Genomic DNA, 20,399 nt, shown 5'->3' with positions numbered 1-20,399 from the left:
GCCGTTTATTATTCCTAGTCATTTCTCCCATAGGCGACTGAATCGGAAGTTCTAAGACAATCGCGAAAACAGGCGCACTTCCGCATTTTAGAATAAGGTCAATAGGCTCTATTGTGTTATAAATATGCATACAGTGAAGATGACGATCATATAAATATGCAGCTACAGGACGCCTCAACATATTTGGTGTCTGTTAAGTTGCTAATATCAAAATGAAAACAGACAGTTCCTTATATCATGTTTTCATTTTGTTGTTAAAAAAGTAAAACAACATAGCCAGGATGATGTGAATGAGGTTATACAACACACTGTGCCCTTTGAAGACTTAAGGCTGATTTATACTTCTGCGTAAAACGCCGGCGTATGCTACGGCGCTGACGCATAGCCCTTCGCCATGGCCGTCGCTGACGTGCACCTCTTAAAAAATGTAACTACACCTCGCAACGATGCGTAGCGTAAGCTCTGTGATTGGTCGGCTTGGTAGCGCTGACGAGTCTGGGCTGGACCGAGAGCTGCGTGAATGGTGCGAGCCTGTTGGAGCGATTATTTACAAGTGTGGAGTCCCGTGAAGGAGCTCCTGATGGAAAGTTTTGTTTTGTGTTTACCTCATAGTTAAAGTAGTAGCACGTCTGCCGGTTCCTGCCTCAAAATGAGCGAGTTTGAGCCACTTGTACATCCCGGAAGTGTTCAGGAAAAGCAAAAAAGCAGCGAAGAAACTTGACACAGAGGAACATTTACACCTCACTGCCAACTAGCGTTTCGGAAATGTTAATGCAGACCAACAGTGACAGCGCACAGAACTATAAATGCACAGCTACGCGCATTGCATGCGCCGTGGGTTACGCCGGTCACTTGACGCAGAAGTATAAACCAGGCTTTACCCGACGTGTCCTCGGGAGTTTGTTTCCCATTTCAAACTTGCGAAGTATAAACTTACAAGAAGAGGATGCAAGAATGAACTGTGTGTAGGCTACTTAATATTGAGGAAAAAGTCCCAATCAGACTGGCAATTGTCTACAGCTACGTCTCCGTTTTCCCCCATCCACACTGAGGCGGAGAAGCAGCATTTTCTAAATAAAACATCCTCTTCAGCGTTTCCAAAAAGCTTAGTTTTTGGCGCTCGAAAACTCCGGTGTAGTGTGGACTGATGGCGTAACCTTAGCAAAATTTATGCATTTTAAAACTAAAACGTATTAGTGTAAACAGGGCCTTAAACTAATGATTAATAATGTTAAGTAAATTACAAGTATTCATAGCAAACAGCTAACATTAATTTTGTGGCCTAAAAACCTACAAACTACAAACAAGCAGTCTTCTTTAATTGAGTGAACAGTAAAGAACTCGCCTAAATTTGTCCCATCTGCTTTTAAAAACTTAAGCTCCGAATTGTTTCCAGAGAGAGTCGGCTCAATCTGAAAATGTAAGAATAGTTTCACTTTTCGTAATGCATCGATTTATCACCCCAGCCATAACAAACAATCACTCACCGGTTTATTTTTTCCTTTATTTGCATTTTCTTTCTCTAATTTTTCCAGGCGACGTCTCTCTTTTTGTCTCTGTTATATTGAAGTGAAGTAGCACTTATGATTATGATTCATGATAACAAATATCTGATGAAAACACCCAGTGTGTGTTGCCTCTTACCATTTTTTTCATTTTTTTCTTCTCTGCTTTTTTCTTAATTTTTTCTTCCTCATCCACTAGCTCTTTTGCATTTCTTTCCGCTTCCTAAAATAAAAAGCAGAATAATGAAAACGATATTAAAGAGCTCACATGAAACTAAATAAGTGAACCATGAGAATTTGACAAACCTCAGCTGTTATTGGTTTTGGTAGACCTCTGTCTAGGAAGTTGCGTGAAAAGCCACAGTATCTGTTATTTGTATGACTACTGTATTTATCGTCATCATAATAATAATAATCCTCATCAGATGAATCTTCATATCCAGGAAACTGAGCTGCAAAGTGGTCCAGTTCTGGAACTTTAATAGAAAAAAAACAAATAATCAGTTTTAACCTCTCACAAACCTAGTGCATTAAGGGTGCGTTCACACTTGCATTGGTTCGTTAAACATTCATTGGTTCATTGGTTTGGTTCATAAAACAAAAAAGCATTTAGTCCTTGTTAGATTTTCATTAAGAATTTCATTTTTAAAAACTGTCATGAAACACTAAACTACATTGTCTGAGTTTCTGAGATAATGCTTGCCTTGCATCCATTCATTTTATTTGAAGCAGAAAAACTATTATAGCACTTTGTGAAAAACATGGGGTTGGTGCCTCCAAACAGCCAAGTGATTCATACATGATATGAACCTCTCGGCTGGACAGAGCAAACAAATGTTGCGGACAAAGCTTTTACATCTGGAAATTGTAATTAAGGTCAAATAAGTGACATACAGAAGGCATGCTTTAGATGTACTTCAGCTTATTTCAGCATGTTTATACCAGTAATCTAATTATTTACCAGAAAACATTATGATTATGGAGTTTACATAGGTTGCTTTAAGAATATTTCTTTCATGTACCCATTTTACATAATCGCATGGAGACTGATTAATGGCACATGTCTTAACATCTGTGGAAATAAAAACACTGAAATAAAAAATCTAGTTCTAAATAAACAATAATATAAGTGAAAAGGTAAAGTCTTTGGTTTCAGTTAAGTCATTCATTCAAAACTCTAGCAGCCAAGGTGTGAGAGACATTAAACATTTTGTTTCCTGAGCACTGGCAGATCCCAAAGTAATGCAAATCTACGGGCATTCAACGACTATCAGTCTCTTAACGACCGTCCCTTAGTGAAGCCAAAGAAACCCTTTTGTTAATAAACTTGTCTGGTCAATGTCTAGACAGGTTCTTTAATCTATCTACTTCATTTACATGTTCTGTCTCCACCATCAGTCTGCCTCTCCGAAAACATACAATAGACAAGACAACTGTCCAAATGAGACTCATTTCAGACTCTTGGTAGAATGTAAGAGACTCATGTAGGCTCTCATAGACTCATGTGGACTTCTTGAAATGCTGTTTGACTGCAAAACAACCAACATGTCTCAAAGAATTCTGCTTGTAATGAGACTCCTGGTTTGAGTTCTTCAGTTTGCTACAATTTATGCCATGAACCGGATAGAGACTGACACGATTTCCAACACCTCACTCCAGAATTTCACATCACAAAAGAGATTGTCTTTGCTATGGTCCCATTTGTAGTTTTGGGTGTTCCATTTTTAATTTTAAAAAGCTTCAAATGCAGTTAATAATCTGCCACTGGCAAACAAATGAAGGTGGACATTAATTCTGGCTCAAAGCTTTGCTTTTTTGTTTGTCATTACAACTGTTGACCATTGCCTTTGGTTTCTCTTCTGGCAAAGAGGTCAAATGTCCCACATAGCAGTAAAAGCACAATAAAGGTTTGTACATGTCTATACTACACTTCCATGACAGCTAAAACAGAACTCCACATTTAGTTATTCACACTCCTTAATTCAGTTTGAGTGTGATTTTAGCAAAAGTAATCAGTAATCTATTTACATAAAAGATTAATCATACTATTATCTCTTGAATGTCATTTTGACTGCTACGCAACCAAACACTGTCTGTCTGTCTGTCTGTGTATGTGTGTGCTGTCAGACCACTGATTACTGACACATTTATAATGGTTTATTATGATTATGAAGCGTTTCTGGATGAACACAGTTCATGTATTTGCATATTTGTCAATTTACAGCAAGTTTTATTTCTAATGGAATAACACAAGAGACATTTTTATAAAAGAATCTGTACATTCAACACGTTAACTATTAATTCATTCACCATTTCCATTAGTGATTCATACATTTACAGCATGTCTTTTCATTCCCTTTTTGTATATATAAAGCTCATTGAAAGAAATACTAGAACAAAAGTCTAAAGACAGAATTAAGACCTTACAAGACAAACTCAAATTTCACAAGAATTGTTTTGACAGGGGCTTTTTAAATGAATCTTAAATGATTTTGCTCAAATAATAAAATAAAGCTTAAAAAGTAATAACACTAAAATATATTTATTAATAAACAAGAATGAAGAGGGAAAAGGGAAAATGGGGGTTCTTGGAGTTTTCATTGGATGAGCATGGTAAAAGTTGAGTCACTAGTGCAAATTAAAACTGCTCAAGAAATTAGTTCAGAACTGATGTTTTCACAGATTTTCTTTTGCGTGTGTAAAAGAGGAACATTCTAATACCAAAAAAAAAAAAACATTTTTGAGCCTATTTGTTTTTTAAGGTTGTATATATAGACACACCCTTTTTTGTTGCTGTTGTTCAATTGTTACTGATTCATAAAGGTTTGTTTGGAAGTGAAGTGATAGCCGTCTTTTTCGGGGGTCTTGCTTGCTTTGTTTGAGCTGCAACAGGGTTTGAATGGCCGCATTCACACCTTTTCAAAAATCATACCAAATGTGTTTTAATTAAACCAAACTCGCAAAGTGTGAAGACAAGCCCAGAAAAAACAACTTAAATAAACTTTTCATGGTTATGATTTCGCACAATAGTTGTCAACAATGATTTAACATGGTAGGAAAAAGATAAATATCAATATGCAACACTTTATTTCTATAAATCTCTGCAAGTATTTACATCTTCAAATGATCACTTCTATAATTTTTCACTTGCCACTAACATCAACAAATCATACACTACAACATACCATGCTCGTCAATCAATTGTGAAACATAAATCCACTTTCAAATTTTACTGAAATTAATCACCAAATGTACAGCATTTTAACATAGCAGACCTAAGTTGGACATGGGAGAGAGTGGAGATAATATTCGTTTTAGTCTTTAAGTCTGTACAGTTTTGTTTTGCTGTCTGAAAATGGCTTGTTTTTCTAATAAAACAATGTGTAGCTCTAAATGAGTCTTCGGCTGCTTTTTGGGGGTTTTAACTGGTTGAAAAAAAGACTGCTTTAGACTTTTCTTTAATTCGCAGAGTTTTTCCACTTGTAGTCGCTGCCCAATGGGTAGTTAGCATGGTAACGCAAGCTTGCGTGACACAGTCTAAAATCTCTTTTAACATCGAGCTGCATTGCTGTCGCCGAATGAGTAAAAATAGAACTCGTCCTCCTATTCATCGTAAAAATTATGTTTTTTCTTTTTTTCTGCCATGTTTTCAAATCATCTCCTTGCCTTTACTGCGTCCACAACTATTGCTGTGGAGACCATCTAGCTCTAATATGAAATATTTTTAAAAGTTTTTTGTATACAACTTAATGTCATTTTGAAGATTACATCAATGCAAGTGTGGTTTAATAAGTAAATTTTAAAAATATTAGATGCAGCTTACCGGTAAGTAGTGCTATAATAAGCTATTTTTTAGAACAGCCCTGTGGGCAACTCATGTGATCTTTGCGGGCTACTTGGTACGATCTCGGAGTCAATGTAGGGCCATATACTTACAAAATTAAATTTAAGTTTTGCAAACAAAAAATAAAGTATTGAGCAAAACAACAAAAATAAATGCAAATCAGTCAATTTTTGAATTTCGAAAAATAAAAATAAATTTTGGTAACAAAAATAAAGGACTGCAAAGAGAAAGTAAAAAAAAAAAATTGAATATATATATATATATATATATATATATATATATATATATATATATATATATATATATATATATATATACATATACATACACAAAACATTTTTAAAGCTTGCCTTTAAAAAAAACCATCCAGTCAATTGCACAGTTAAATGTATGCAAATATTTGTTTTTGTTTTTCGTTCTGCCTAATTTTTATCTGCAGTTCTTTTTTTGTTTGCAAATTTCATTCTCAACTCTCAAGACTTCATTTCCCCTTTGCAGTTCTTTATTTTTGTTAGCAAAATTCTTTTTTTTTTCTCTCAAAATGACATTTTTGCTTTGCAATTTTGGGAGATTTGCATTTATTTATTTTTTTGCTCAATACTTTATTTTTTGTTTGCAAAACTTATTTTGCAAGTATATGTGACCATAGATCGACTCCATAGACCCCTGATTTGCATAAAGGTCTAACTTAAATCTAAAATGCAAGGCTGACAACCTATGGCATACTGGGGTAAAGTTGGTTTTATATCTCCACATTCTGACTTTCTCCTTTATAATATCATTTAAGAAAAGTATTGTTTGAAAATTCTAAATAGGGAAATTACATAATTAATTAATAACATTCTTCTATCAAGTAAATAGTGCTAATGTTGTTTTGAAGTCATACTTGCATGCAATTTCAGACCAAATATTTAAAGCAGTGTGGTCAACAATTGCAAATATAAAACTAACTTTTCCCCAATATGGCTCACAGCTATTTGGTCAAACTAGTTAAACATGGTGGCTATATTAAAGCACATGGCCAAAGATGTATTATAGCTTTTATATGATATTCGTGTGTGTGTGTGTTAGATTAAAAACAAGTCTTACCGTATTTATAACCAAAACTTAAGGCATCTAAGATGTTGCGATTTGCCGGTCTATCATTGATCATGTCCACCATAGCCTCCTAAAAGCACAACAAACAAACGCAGACAATGCGTACTCCAATTTATCGATTATTCCGTTTAACGAAGACACGTCAGACAAAAACGTAACGACTCACGTGGGTCCGCATGAGGCGCTCATCATTTTGGATCAGGAAGTAGTCTGGAAGAATAAAAGAAAAAAAATAACATATTTTTAAGGTTTGAACAGATCTCATATAAACACACGTGTACAGTGAAATCTGAGGTTTGATCCTACACCATCCAAACAAAAACATATCGTCTCTTTCTTACATTGTTAAATTTAACCTTACACTGCATAATTTATTATAATTTAAATTACCAATAGGGTAAAAAGATTAGTACAAGATACTTGTCTAAGATAACGTTACTGTGGTTAGAGTTCAAGAGCAACACGGTTTTCTATTGTCAGGAGAGCTACATGTTCGCATAAGCTGACGAAGTTTTGGTAGACATCATGAAAAGAGCCTAACAACACTCACCTGGTCCTATGGTATGCTTTTTTGATATTGACATTATCACGAATATATTTATATTTGATATAATACTGTATTATTAAATATTTACGTATCTTCTAAATGGTCTAACATGCCTTTCAGTCGCACTCTTTTCTCGAGATTCTTCCCCACCTTTGCACACACCACACAGCGCTCACTCACAGCAGCACGCATGCGCATCAGCGTGCAACATGAACGCGTCGAACCACGTGATGTGGTTTTTGAAAATTTAAATAGGTTAAAGAAATAAGTAATATTAAAGATAAACATGTTAAATAAGATGAATATAAAAATATTTATAACGTATTTATAACGTAATCTGATTATTATTTGTTTTCCAAAACGATTATACTTTAAGGTTTTTATTTTAATGTCTTCTATCTGCATAAAATGAGTGCGTTTATAACATATTATTTTTATTTTGTTCAGATTTTACGTAGGATAGGATGCAACCATACAAGCTAGCAGCATAATGAAATCATTTTGAAACTTTACAGTTCACAGAAGTGATGGGAAAGAGAAAGGAGGTATATCTGCAATGAACCCGAAAGTCAGACAGAGAATCGAAACAGAGATTTGTTGCAAAATAATAAGATTTACAACAATAATGATAACCAGTCATACCTTAACAAAAGCTTTACACTACTTTGATTTCTTTGTTGGTTACTACTGTTTAAACCCTTAAACAATTATTTAACTGGTGAAAAGTAAAAGGATCATTTTTGGCACCTGGTGTGCAGAACACACTTTCACATTTGGGGTAGACAGTTGTTAAATTAACTGCATATTGTATCGTATTTTTGTTGCAAAACATACACAATAAATGAGTTACCTTTCTTCCCGCGCCCCTAAGCGGTTTATTTTTGTTCCATAGCAACGTCCATAGCAAATTCATTATGAAAGTGAGTGACACTGCTCATGTTACCCATTCATCTTCTCTGTGGGTTCCTGAGAAAAATGTCACGCGTTAAGATAGGTAAATAATACATAATACAAATATTATATTTTGTTACTGAGGCCGTTTACATACGTCGCATGTTTTCTATTTTATTATTTTCTATTTTCCGCCAGTGTAAGGGTTAATTCAAACATCTGCAACTGCGCATGCGCGATAACGTCTGCGTCCGTCACAACCTACGGTCACAACATGGATTCAGTTGGGGATGCTGCAGATGTAAACAATGTAAGTTTATGGAAATCGCTTTCATATAATAAAACTAGATATAAAAAATCAGTTTTAAGACATTCTAAATGTACGATCTTTTCATGTAATTTCGACATGATTGGTCTAGGCTCACGAATCGAGACAACCTTGTAGCAACTATCACTGCATGGCAACAAGTGAGCTGTGCTCAAAGTTAGCGCTAATGGCTGTCCAGTGATTTGCTGACAATAAAATTATGATCATGACCATATGTTGTCGGCTTTTAAACACAATCATGAAATCAGAATAGTATGTAACAGCTTTAAAGCCATCGGCTAACTGTTAGCCTCTTCAGGCTAAACAGTAACGTTAGTTAACATTAAGGTGTTTGAAGTATTAGGGGAAAGTTGGTTTTATATTCGCACATTCAGACTTTCTTCTTATTAGTATTGATTCAGAAAAATATTCTTTGCACATTTTAAATAGTGAAATCATATTAGCAGCGAATGACTATCAAAGAGCAACATTAATGTTGATAATCAATTAAATGGTGCTAATGTTGTTTTGAAGTCGTACTTGTAATTTCAGTTTGAATAGTCAAAGAACAACGGTAAACAATATAGGGAGCATGTCACAAGTTGTCACTGAATGAATGCGCACATATAAAACCAACTTTACCTCAATTTCAGCTTCTTTTATTTATTTTATTATTTACTTGGGGAATTCTGTACAAACTATTAGTCTAAGTGATGATTACACATGTTTTAGCACTACATAATACAAAGTTAATTATTAATTAATATTATAATAATAGTTATAAATAGCAAGTTCAATAAAATCTTATGATTCATTTATATAGATATTACATCACTTTACATAATATTAAATGCAAGATCATTTCATATGAGAAAGTGGTATGTTTTAAATCAAGACATTCATATTTGAAATTAGAGTAAAATTGGTTTTATGACATCATGCAAGAACAGCATTAGGAGCCTACAATTTAATTAACGGTGAACAATGTTGGACGAGATGTCTTTTAACTTAATTTAATTGAGTATATATCACTAGTCTGCCTAACTACCAGTAAGGCATTTAACTTCATTGAAAATAGCAAAATTATATTAGCATCCAGCGACTATTAAAGTACAACATTGTTCACAGTCAATTGAATAATGCAAATTTGATTTTGAAGTCATATTTACATCTCATTTCAGTCAAATATTCAAAGTACCATGGTAAAAAATATAGGGAGCGTGTCATAAGTAGGGCCAGACAGAATCTGCTGACATGTTTTGCTGTTTCTGCAGAGAATTTTGTAAAAAATCTGCGACTGTGCGGAATTATTTTGGGAGTATCATAACTAAACACTTAATATATGAAATAAAAAATAATAGCTTTTAAATTTTCATTTAATGTTTACAATGCAAATCCATCTAGATACTCTTATCTGGCAAATAATATCTCTACTAAAATACACAAAATATTACTTTACAAACTGTACTGTAAACAAATCATATGAACATGTTCATATTAGTCAATATTATTACTCAAATAAATTTAAAAACTGAATAAATATAAATTTACAACCATTCACACAAGTAAATAAATAGACTCAATGATTGGGTAAAAATCTACAGTAACAATATAGTTCGATTTACTTACAATATAGTTTGTAAAGTAATATGTTCTGCCTTTTAGTAGATACATTATATGAGAGACTTGCTTTGTTAACAATAAGTAGATCTAATTGGATTTGCATTGTAAACATTAAATAAAAGTTAAGATTGTATTTTTTTAAATTCATATATTAGGTTTTTAGTTATGATACTTATCAAATCATTCCTCATGAGTCAGCAGATTTTTTTTTTACAAAATTCTCTGCTGAAATAGCATAAAATGTTTGCAGATTCTGTATGGCCCTAGTTATGACTCATGTAAGGGGATAGTTCACCCAAAAATAAGAGGTAATGTTTTATTTAAGTGTCTTTATATTCTGTATGATTTGAATGAAGGAAGATTGCAGTTTTAAATTGTTAATTGTATAATTGCTTTGCTGTATGAGTAATATATATGGTTTTACCTTTCCAGACCCCTGCAGAAACTCCTTGTCAACAGCATGGACAAAATATACATGATTCAGAAGTTGATAGACCATATGCAGGCCCTGCGAACGATGGAAGACCATTTAATAACCTTCAGGATTCAAGTATACAGCCAATGATGAACCGATTTGAAATTTTACAACTAGGTAAAGAGAGCTGGTGTATGTACAGTGGGCTTCAAAGATCTGAAATCACATTAAAAACTTAAAAACAAATATATCAAGATACTCTTTGGATAATTGCCAAATCACACTGAAGAGCATTATTAGGCTTTATGCAGCTTGAAGTTTATTTTTTTATATTACTAAAGGTATATTTAAAAAAAGAAGCAAGATGTTTGTTTTTCAGATGTTTGAGTCCTACTGTATATGACGTTGTGCCTTAGTGTTACTTTCAAATATGTTGTTTTAATTTAACTTTCTTAATGATTTCAATTCATTTTCTTTTTCAGAGTTTCAGGATAGCCAGCTGTCACCTGCGCTACCTCTGCTTCCCTGCTTGGACAAATCTAACTTTCTTTCTAACTCCAGTGTTTTTCAGGAAACAGATTTAGAGTTTGTCCCTCTTCGGTACTATTTGTTTAGCCACACTTTTGGCATTTATTCCTTCTTTTCTTTAATTAAAAATAATAAGGGATGCACCAAATCTTTGACAGCTTAAAACTAAAGGCATTTTCGTTTTTTGACAAAAAGAGAAAATGCCTGAAAAATGTAAGTTGAAAAAAGTTATGCTGAAACCCATTAATTTCATTGCATCATGCAAAGACCAGTTTGCAAAAGCAGCGGAGCGTGCGCACTTGCTCAAATTTCAAAATAGCTCAATATTTTCAGCTAAAGATTTTCTATGTTCCACTCTGGACATTCTGTTCATGAACTCATACACTAATTTATGCACGAACTGCACATGCTCACCGGAAAATCAAAATTAATTCAAATAATAGCCTGACAGAGCATTTTGTTTCTATGGCTTGCAATAGTGCAACTGTGCTGTCATGACAACGCTGGTAAAATGATGCCTCTCGACTCTATCAATAATTGTAAATAAAATACTCTTTTTTTATTGGCTTGTGATTTTTAAAAATCTGAATAATCTATCTTGTTGACTTTATTAAACAAAGTCATACAGAATTTTATCATTTATTAGTATTGACCCTTCGCTAAGCCACACCTGAAAACCGCCACACATCAATTGTGGCTTAGCAGCCGTAGCTACGTGCAGGAGGACTGTCAAGCTTTTGAGCGAGGGAAACAAGCCAAAGTGTTGTGCATATGGATTGTGCAAATCAGATACCCAGTATCCTAAAAGTTTGGACGGGGTGGTGGAATTTATTTCCCTTTCCAAAACCTAAAATCCAAGGGGAGAAATGCCAGCATGGATCAAGCTCTGTGAGGGACGTTAAAAGAGCGGGGTTAAGTTTTTTTTTGATATTCCTGACACATTCAGTGACAGACGTCAATAACTCACACACCTCTTATCATTAAAAGATCTAAACTCAGTTTCCTACAAAAATACAAAGCAGGTTATGTTTCACAGCTGTCTTTATCTTTTTTTTTCCGTTCAATTTTATGAGCACTGCTCCGTTTAAGCCCTTACAATAGCTGTAAAAGCAACACAATCCAGTCATTTTCCATCAGTTTCAAGCTACGAATATTTGAAATGACATATTAACAGAACAAAACCGAAATGTGATTACAATCTGAGCACTTGTGATCAATATACTTCACCCGCAGCTGTTTTTCAGTCATTTATAACCCTCATGTCCATGTTAGAGTTACAATCCACCATTGTTTTCATCCGTCTTTTGGAGATTTAGTCATTGTTACGATGTTATAGTTGGGTTAGTGTTTGCTTTTATATTTGGTGTCAGATTAATATTAATATAATCCCCTTTCTAGCTAAAGGAATGATCCCCTTTCTTTGAAGGCATTATGTAGAAGGACTGTCCATTTATGCTTCCTCTTTGGTTAGTAACGATATATTTCATTGCACTACAATTAGTCTATCAGACTTTTTGGCAAAAAAAAAAAAAGAGAAATCACAGTTTAATTTGTTATTAGATTATTTTTAAATTTCACCTGCTGTGCATGAACTGAGCTGTTGAATAGTCAGCATATGAGGCTAACCTAGCTTAAATTTTAATTAAATTATTTTTTAATCGGTTGCTTATTATGTCCTGAATATACCCCTGGTATGCATACTGCAGTCCTTCTCTGTCTGGCTTTCTCTGATATCTCACCTGTTCGCCAAAAGTGACTAATTATATCCCTGGAAATAACTGACACCGGCAAATACATATTTTAATAGACGTGCCAGGCTCGAAAGCTTGACAGGTGAAGCAACAGTAGCTAATGAGAGCGAGACTTAGCGAAGAGTCAATAATCACAATGCATTTTCTGTTTGTTTTTACGCCCAAGTGCTTCCAGAATTTTAATTTCGGTGCATCTCTAAGAAATAATATCCTATCAGTATGTTAACAAACTATATATATTTCTGTTGTGCTCATGTACACAGGGGAATCCCAGACTTCTCGGTTATCCCTGAGAGATGTTCAAGTATTTCAGATGAAGCAGTAACTGTTGATTCTCAACTTCAAACTAGTATTCATGACCAGGCTACGATTTCTGAGCATCCTTTGGAGGTCCCAACAGCCTTGTCAGAGGGTGAAAATAGTTCCTGTTCACTGTCCCAGCACAGCCTGTCGCATAATGACCATTCAAGAGGACTTGGAAATCAAAGTAGTGTATTGTATAGTAATGAGTACAAAATCAACAGACATATGGAAGGAGAGGAGCAGACCGCTGCTCAGCGGCTTAGTGAGGGGATGCATGCTCGGCCTTTATTAGAGCTTAGAGAAGAGGACATTAGTGTGGCTGTTAGCAACAGTAGTGCCATTTCTTCTCCATCTGAACCAGGATCAAATCATCAGAACACTCAGAAAATCCAGACAAGTCCCTCCAATCTTCAAGCAGACCGAGAGCAGCCACAAGGGGGCTCACTGTCGTTGACATCTTCATTTCAGAAGGCTACAGTTTCGACAGCTCGCTCAGATGTGTCAAATATAACGTTTCGTGATTCACAGATGGATACACACCAAACAGCAGATCATGTCCACGATCAACTTCTGACTGCAAGTGGCTCCTTGTCTGCACCAGCAAGTAGGCTCCATGGTGGGAACAAAAGTTCTGACAGTGCACAATCTTTCACCATAGCTGGTGAAGGTCTGATACATGTTCCAGGTCTGCAGAGAGCTCTTTTGAGCTCTGGTGGTCGTTTAATCGGAGCAGATGGCTCATTCTTGAGCTCTCAGCCTGTGTTTCAGTCAACACCAGCAGTACCTCCCACGAGACCCCTACCTGCATTGACTAAACCATCTCTCATACACTCCAAACAAAAGGCTGTTGCCTCTGCAGCTACGTTACCTCAAAGCAACCAGTCCAGAACTGGCTTGATGCCATTATTGGATCTAAGCGACCAACATTCCTCTTCTATGTACTCTCAAACAACATCTAGCAAACCACCAAAGACTGAGCAAACAGTCTCGCATGCCCATTCTGTCTCAAACGAACACATTTCTCCGGCCGTTTTAAATCCAACAGCCGCTGACACATCTCGCTCGGACACTCAGCTTTTTTACTCCAGTACAGAGAAGAAAGATCAAGTTTCTCATTTGGCTCTTGGGAGAGTACAGTCTCTTCCCAGTCTCAGCTACTTACAAAAAGTAGATGCCTGGAAAGCCAATCAGAGTTCGAGCAGATCGTTTTGTGATAATTTGGCCCTGCAAGGAGTTGATGGTGTGTCACTAAAGAAGAAAGCGCAGGATGTGGGATCTGATATATTTAACCAAATGGATTCTAAGGACAAGCATCAGGCACTTGGTATGAATGCCAGCTCGCAATCGATTCAGCAACTTTCCTCGTCTCATTCCGGAAGCGTCTCACCTCGTCGTGTTGATGAAGCTGGGGCAAGTGTGTGTAAAGGACAGGCATCCGATTCACCTGTAATTCGCTCACAATCTCACTCCTCCCTGAGCTCTGTGGTGACCTCAATTCAGAGAGACACAGGCACACTCAGCAAGCAAGCCCCATTAACGCAATCTAAAGATGTTCCGGCCACCAATCAGTCTTCCTTAATTTCAGGTGGAAGTAATGAAGGGATGAATACTTCAGCCGCTCACATGGGCACAAACGCCATCAAGATATCTCCTTTCCTCAGTCTCGGTCGCTTTAGTGATGTGTCCTCGAGCGTCAACCTGAGCAGCACTCTCTCCAGCTCTCAAGGCAGTTACCATGGCGAGCAGAGTATGCGGGCATCAGTGGGAGCTGCGTCTTCTGTAGTAAGTCTTGAGGTGGATAATTACGCCCCTTATTGGACCTCCAGACCTACTTCTCCTCCACACACAAGGGAGTTCAACATTGAAGACAGAATCCCGGTAAGTTCAGCACTGAAGAAAGATGAAGGCTTAAAATCGTGACATCTTGATGATCCATTTTAGGCAGTGGTTTATGTGTGTTGTTGCTGTCTGACAGAAAGGTTTAATTATCTTTAAATAGGAGGCAGCAGTTATATCTTATACAATATTATTTTATTGTATTGCAGGGCTCAAAATTAATCTTTTTTGCTTGGTACCACTAAAAATAAATAGCCCGTTAGAGGTTGCTGTACTTCACAATCCAATTAGTATCCCTAAAAACACCAATAATATGTTTGATTGCTAATAAAAGATGTGTGGCATTCATATGTATTACACAATTATCTAAAGAAAGCAGACCCCTTCAAAAGTTTTGTAATAGTATTGTTCCTTTTTTTATCTCTGTAGCTCTACCTCCTAAATTTGGGTATCGACCAATCACCCTCTACAATCCTAAATCCCTTTACTCGTCGTGGACCAATCAGAGAGCCTGAATTCTCTCCTACTGACTTATGCACCATCAAAGGCTCCATAGGAACACCAACCAAAAGCACACAACCATCTGAAGGTAAGCCAAAGACTACATTTTGTGCACAGTATTATTGCTTGTATAGTGTAGCTAGTCCTATTCGGTTATAAAGCCATATATCTGTATTTCTCTATAGTGGACAGTCTTCAGAAGGAGACATTCTCCAGCTCTAGTCAACACTCAACTGAATCCAGCGCTTCTGTCTCACACCACCTGTCAGTGCATGAGCTAAGCCAGCCAGCCACTGACAGCAGTGTAAAGATGATATTAACCCAGGCAGATGCTGCACAGCTTCAATCAACATCACATCCTTCAACAACCCTACAACAATCTGATGCTGCAGAAAGTGAAAGGAGCTTTAGTTTGCCAGTCCCAGAATCAGGGCCTAGAGAAGTGGTAAAAGCGGATGATGACTCTCTTGTGGGTTCTGGCACACTGCATGAAATCAGGCGTTTGCTGGGCCGAGCAGAAAGCCTGGTATCCGGTCGATCCTCATTAACATCCTCCCCTGGTTCACACCACTTATCGGAAAGTGACACGTCGCTTGTTTCGCTAGGACGAAACGCTCGAGGTTATCACACTGACACATCTCTGTCAGCTGGTGGGAACCTTTCTCTACTGCTGACCCGCTCTTCATCAGACTCTGCTTTGAAAGGAAGCTTGTCATCCTCCCAGGGTCCACAGCATATTGACCTGACAACTGTAAAGCCTACTGCTCTCTCTTTAAGCAGAGAGGAAAGTTTGAAGGCACGTGACCTCCGTGTGACCCCAAGGCGGGCTGAACCTGAGGGCTGCAGCGCTGCAGACCCAGATAAGGGAAAACCGACTACAACCACATCTGGCACACAGATCAATCTCCCTTCGATTGCAGTGAGTGTTCCACAGAATGAGGAGGACACGTCTGAGGATGCTCCGATTGGCTCCTCTGAGAATAGTTTGTCTCATGTCTCTGCCGAGGCTGAAAGCTTGAGTGACAGCAGCAGCGAAAGTTCATTGGCTGCCAGAGTTGCCAAACTCCTTCAGAGTGAGTCGCCTGTTTCTATGGTTACAAGCCGACCAAACACAGCTGACCCAGAAGATAGTCGTGCGCGAGGTAAACACACTGATTTGTCTACGACAGAGATGCCTAAACTAGGGCCCGCGTGCCACCTGAGAATGGTTTAGAGATTGTCATTTTAAATTTAATGTAAACTTTTACTTGTTTGTTTTATTGTTAAGCTACAAAAAAGCTATCTGAAATGAAATGTTTTAATGTAAAGTGTAAATTAATCAGATTTAGTTTAAAATGTGCATACTTTGGAGAGAGGACAATGCAGAGACTTTGGTGAGCAAATCAAGGCAAAGGCAGATTCTGCATGATTAGTATTCAGCTTTGAACTTCACAGTGTTATAAATGTGATTGTTTGTGTTTTTATTGTAATAAGTTAAGTTATAAAAGTTATACTGCATTAGTTAAACAGCCCCTATTATAAATTGAAAAAAGGTCATATTTTGGTTTTGGGGGTCTCCAACAACAGGCTGATATGAATGTAAGGTCAAAAAACTATTTTTTTGTCTTATAATACTAATTTATTTTTACCTAATTAAGCGACTCCTATATGATTCGTTCAGTGATTCATTTGTTCCCCAACCCCTCCTTAGTGCAAAGCTAATATGTGCTGATTGGACCGATGACCAATTGGTCAACAGCATTCAGAGAAAGACAGAGTAAAATGCAGAGAAAATCAACAATATTGAAGTAGTCAAGAGTGCATAGTGTATGTGTGAGCATAACTGCCAACACTCCTGTTTTTCCCGAGAGTCTCCTGTATTTCAGCCACTTACCCATTTTGTTATTTATCTCTGAAAACTCCCGTAATTTTAAACCCCTCTGGTCCTCAGCATTTTGGTAAGGTCTTTAAAACCCCCACGTCGCCAACATTGGTATAGGATCCGATCGCATCGGCCGCCCAAAACACGCTTTATAGTAGTTACTAACACCACAGTAAACAGTACCCGGTTCTCAACAGTGTTATTCAGACACCTTACCCGCGAACCTAACCCCTCCAGTCTCCTGGATTTTCAGGGACAGATGTTGGGAGGTAGTGCAGGAGTGCATTAAAGCAGTGCAGTTAAACACTAGCATATTGCTCTATTATAAGCCATGACACACATTCAGTATTAATCCACACATCGGCAAACGCCACAATATATTGAACCTTGACCGATGCATGTATGTAGGTACAGCTGATGGTGGCCATAATGACAAACGGCAGTGGAACACGAGCTCACAAATGCATTTAAATCCGTAAACAAATCGGCACGTGTCGCATTTTTAACATGGCATTAGACACAATATGAGAATATAAAGAGTTAACCAGATACAGTACAAGCGGTAAAACAATTAAAATACATAGTTTGCAAGCTAGAGAAAACAAAGAGACAACCATTTTAATCTCACTCACTTACACTTGTTAAATGGAGGAAGAAACTGATTCATCATCCACTAATCTATGTACCGATAGTTCATGTCAAGCTCTGACAAAGTCCTACACCTCAATAGTCTTTTCTGATCCTTCCTTTAACAAACGAGCGATGAATTCCCCCATTGTAAGCGTGTAGATTCCAAAAGCACTTGTCAGAAACATAACAGGGAACACAGCACAAGCTTGGGCTGTAATGCTGAGGTATTTTTTCAAAAATAAGACTCAACCACTGACTTCTCTCAGTTACATCTTTGGGTAGAGAAAATAACACTAACTTTCCCTCACACTTCCACTAATATCCAGCTGAGCACAGCGTGCTCATGACTTGATTCAACCGGGATCTGCTGCAATGTTTGTGAGCGGGGCTGCAGGTTTCAGGTTTGCACGTGCAACAATTGGGCGGGGCTTAAGTTTTGTATAGACATCATGCCAAAACGGCTAAAGACTTGTTATTAAGATGATTCATTTGAAGCACTGTGAATCGACTAGGGTTGTAACGGTATGAATTTTTCACGGTATGATAATCGTCTAAAACAATACCACGGTTTGACGGTTTCGCGGTATACGGTATGTTACAAATGTTACAAAATAATAGAACAGTGAAGCAAATTTGACTTTTTCCAAATAATATATTTTTAGTTACTATAAACAACACCACTTACAATGAACAAATAAAAATATGAAAATAATAAATAATGTGTCAAAGTCCAAATAAACATGGTGCAAATCCTCAGTAAAAATAGATATAAATATTTACTATACTATAAATAGTTACATAACGAAACTAGATTCAATATGGAACATCCTTAGGTTTTATGTGCCAGCATGGATATGGTTGTCTGTCGATATGGATTTGGATATGGTTGTCTGCAATGCAGACAAACAGCTGCACCTTCATTTGCGTCTTTTGAAAACAGCAAGAGCAGCAGTTCGTCTTTGCTGTGTCACTGTTTTGTCATGTTTCTGTGCTGCTGTGCATGCAAAAGTACTTAGTATGAGAATTATTTCATGAAAAACTTTTTTTTTTGCGTTTTATTTAGCCGCGCATAAATGTATGCCTATCTCTCATTCCGTGTTGTTCAAAAAGCTTGGTCCACAAACAAAAGCGAAACCTATGCTTATTGGTTGTGTTATAGCGAGTTTGAACCAATCTGGGCATGGAGGAGGGACAATGCATCAATGTATCATGTCTGATTTGTCCGGAGACACAGTGACGAGCGTTTCTTTGTCAAATCAGCGTTGTCAAATGTTGATGACGTAACCGCACTGATTCCGGAGCCTCTGAAAGTCCGCGAATGTTATGTGATACATCACTGGGATGTATCTTCTTTCTTCAGCTGAGATTCTCTTCTTTATGCCAATCTTTGAATTGTATGAATCGGATCAGCGGATCAAAAGTTATTAAACATTTAAGAGCAATACTTATTTTTAGCCGCGGGCGGCTGTCTCGGTCTTTAAGGGTTAAAACCGTTGATATGCAATTGTTCATGGTATGATAATCGTGCACGTTCAAATCGTGGTAAACCGTCATACCGGTATATTGTTACAACCCTAGAATCGACTCTTCTATAAATGAATCAATAGTTTTAAACACGACTCACTTTTTGATTTAAGCCTTACCTGGAGATTTCACTTCACTTAGAGATGTGTTACACAATACATGGAAGGTCATTTTCAAAAATCCATAATAGGGGCTCTTTAATACAATTCAAAGTAGAGCTTTCTATTTATTTTTTATATTAGGAAATTAATTAGTAAACTTCCCATGGTGATTTTAATCAAAAATAGTTTGGTATATCTATCTTTAGCCCACAGTGATATTTGCCGTTTTGCCCCTCATACGGAAAAGTTTAGGCATCCCTGGTCTAAGAGGATTTATGGTCATTTACAGTTGGAGTCAAAATTATTAGAGACACTTCTACACAGCTTAAAGTGACATTTAAAGGCTTAACTAGGTTAATTGGGTTAACTAGGCAGATTAGGGTAATTAGGCAAGTTATTGTATAATGATGGTTTGTTTTGTAGACTGTTGAAAAAATATAGCTTAAAGGTGCTGATAATTCTGACCTTAAAATGTTTTTTTTATTATTAAACATTGCTTTTATTCTAGCAGAAATAAAACAAATAAGACTTTCTCCAGAGTAAAAAAATATTATCAGACTTACTGTGAAAATTTCCTTGCTCTGTTAAACAATATTTGGGAAATATTTAACAAAGGAAATTTTTTAAAGGGGGCTAATAATTCTGACGTCAACTGTATGCATTTTGTAATCACTAGTAGTGGCTTTCTTAAATGGACACCCTGTTAACCCTGAAATGAAATTTCATGTAAAAAAAAACAGTGATAGACTGACTACGTTTCCATCCACCTATTTTCATGCGTATTTTGGAATATTAAATAAATACGCTTAATGGAAATCCTAAGATGTGCATACATTTGGAAAATACACGTAAAAAAAAACTATGCGCCAACAGAGTAGGATAAACTTTTTATCCGATAAAATTAATTTACATAAACTACAAGGAAAACATATCTACCAAATAAATTCCAGCATGTAAATCAAAAAAAGTTATGGGATTTTGTTTTAACAGATCATGTGATAACAAAAATAGGCATGATGGGGTGACCTTAATGAACAAACCAGTGGACTGACCACATTATATAACATCTGAAATGTTGTTTTGGTCTTTCTAAAGTCTCTAATCAATGCGATTATTACCTCTATTATTACCTTA

General features: G+C 36.5%; 2 protein-coding genes across 9 annotated transcripts in view; one reads left to right on the top strand and one right to left on the bottom strand.

Annotated features, from left to right (window-relative positions):
* Nucleotides 1-8,132, bottom strand: part of si:dkey-33c12.4 — a 213,937-nt gene extending 205,805 nt beyond the window's left edge. The window contains exons 1-7 of one of the 6 annotated variants that reach the window (XM_087278048.1): nucleotides 8,043-8,132; nucleotides 7,845-7,960; nucleotides 6,614-6,657; nucleotides 6,439-6,517; nucleotides 1,812-1,981; nucleotides 1,645-1,728; nucleotides 1,488-1,556 (exon numbers count right to left, since the gene is read on the bottom strand). In XM_087278048.1, the coding sequence (XP_087134174.1) occupies nucleotides 1,488-1,556; nucleotides 1,645-1,728; nucleotides 1,812-1,981; nucleotides 6,439-6,517; nucleotides 6,614-6,625 (414 nt within the window). In that variant the 5' untranslated portion in view covers nucleotides 6,626-6,657; nucleotides 7,845-7,960; nucleotides 8,043-8,132. 6 annotated transcript variants of the gene reach the window in all.
* alms1 (ALMS1 centrosome and basal body associated protein) overlaps nucleotides 8,121-20,399 on the top strand; it is a 38,469-nt gene continuing 26,190 nt past the window's right edge. For all 3 annotated transcript variants that reach the window (XR_015505222.1, NM_001442475.1, NM_001442474.1), the window contains 6 exon segments: nucleotides 8,121-8,195; nucleotides 10,248-10,407; nucleotides 10,713-10,830; nucleotides 12,773-14,690; nucleotides 15,078-15,237; nucleotides 15,335-16,291. Coding sequence is in view for 2 of the 3 variants with exons in the window: in NM_001442475.1 (NP_001429404.1) it covers nucleotides 8,160-8,195; nucleotides 10,248-10,407; nucleotides 10,713-10,830; nucleotides 12,773-14,690; nucleotides 15,078-15,237; nucleotides 15,335-16,291 (3,349 nt within the window). In the remaining variant the exon portion in view is untranslated.

This window comes from Danio rerio, chromosome 13 (assembly GCF_052040795.2).
Source record: "Danio rerio strain M-AB ecotype USA chromosome 13, GRCz13ab, whole genome shotgun sequence".
NCBI classification, from domain to species: Eukaryota; Metazoa; Chordata; class Actinopteri; order Cypriniformes; family Danionidae; genus Danio; species Danio rerio.
The sequence above is the reverse complement of the archived record's forward strand: the minus strand, read 5'-3'. Positions and strand labels throughout refer to the sequence as shown.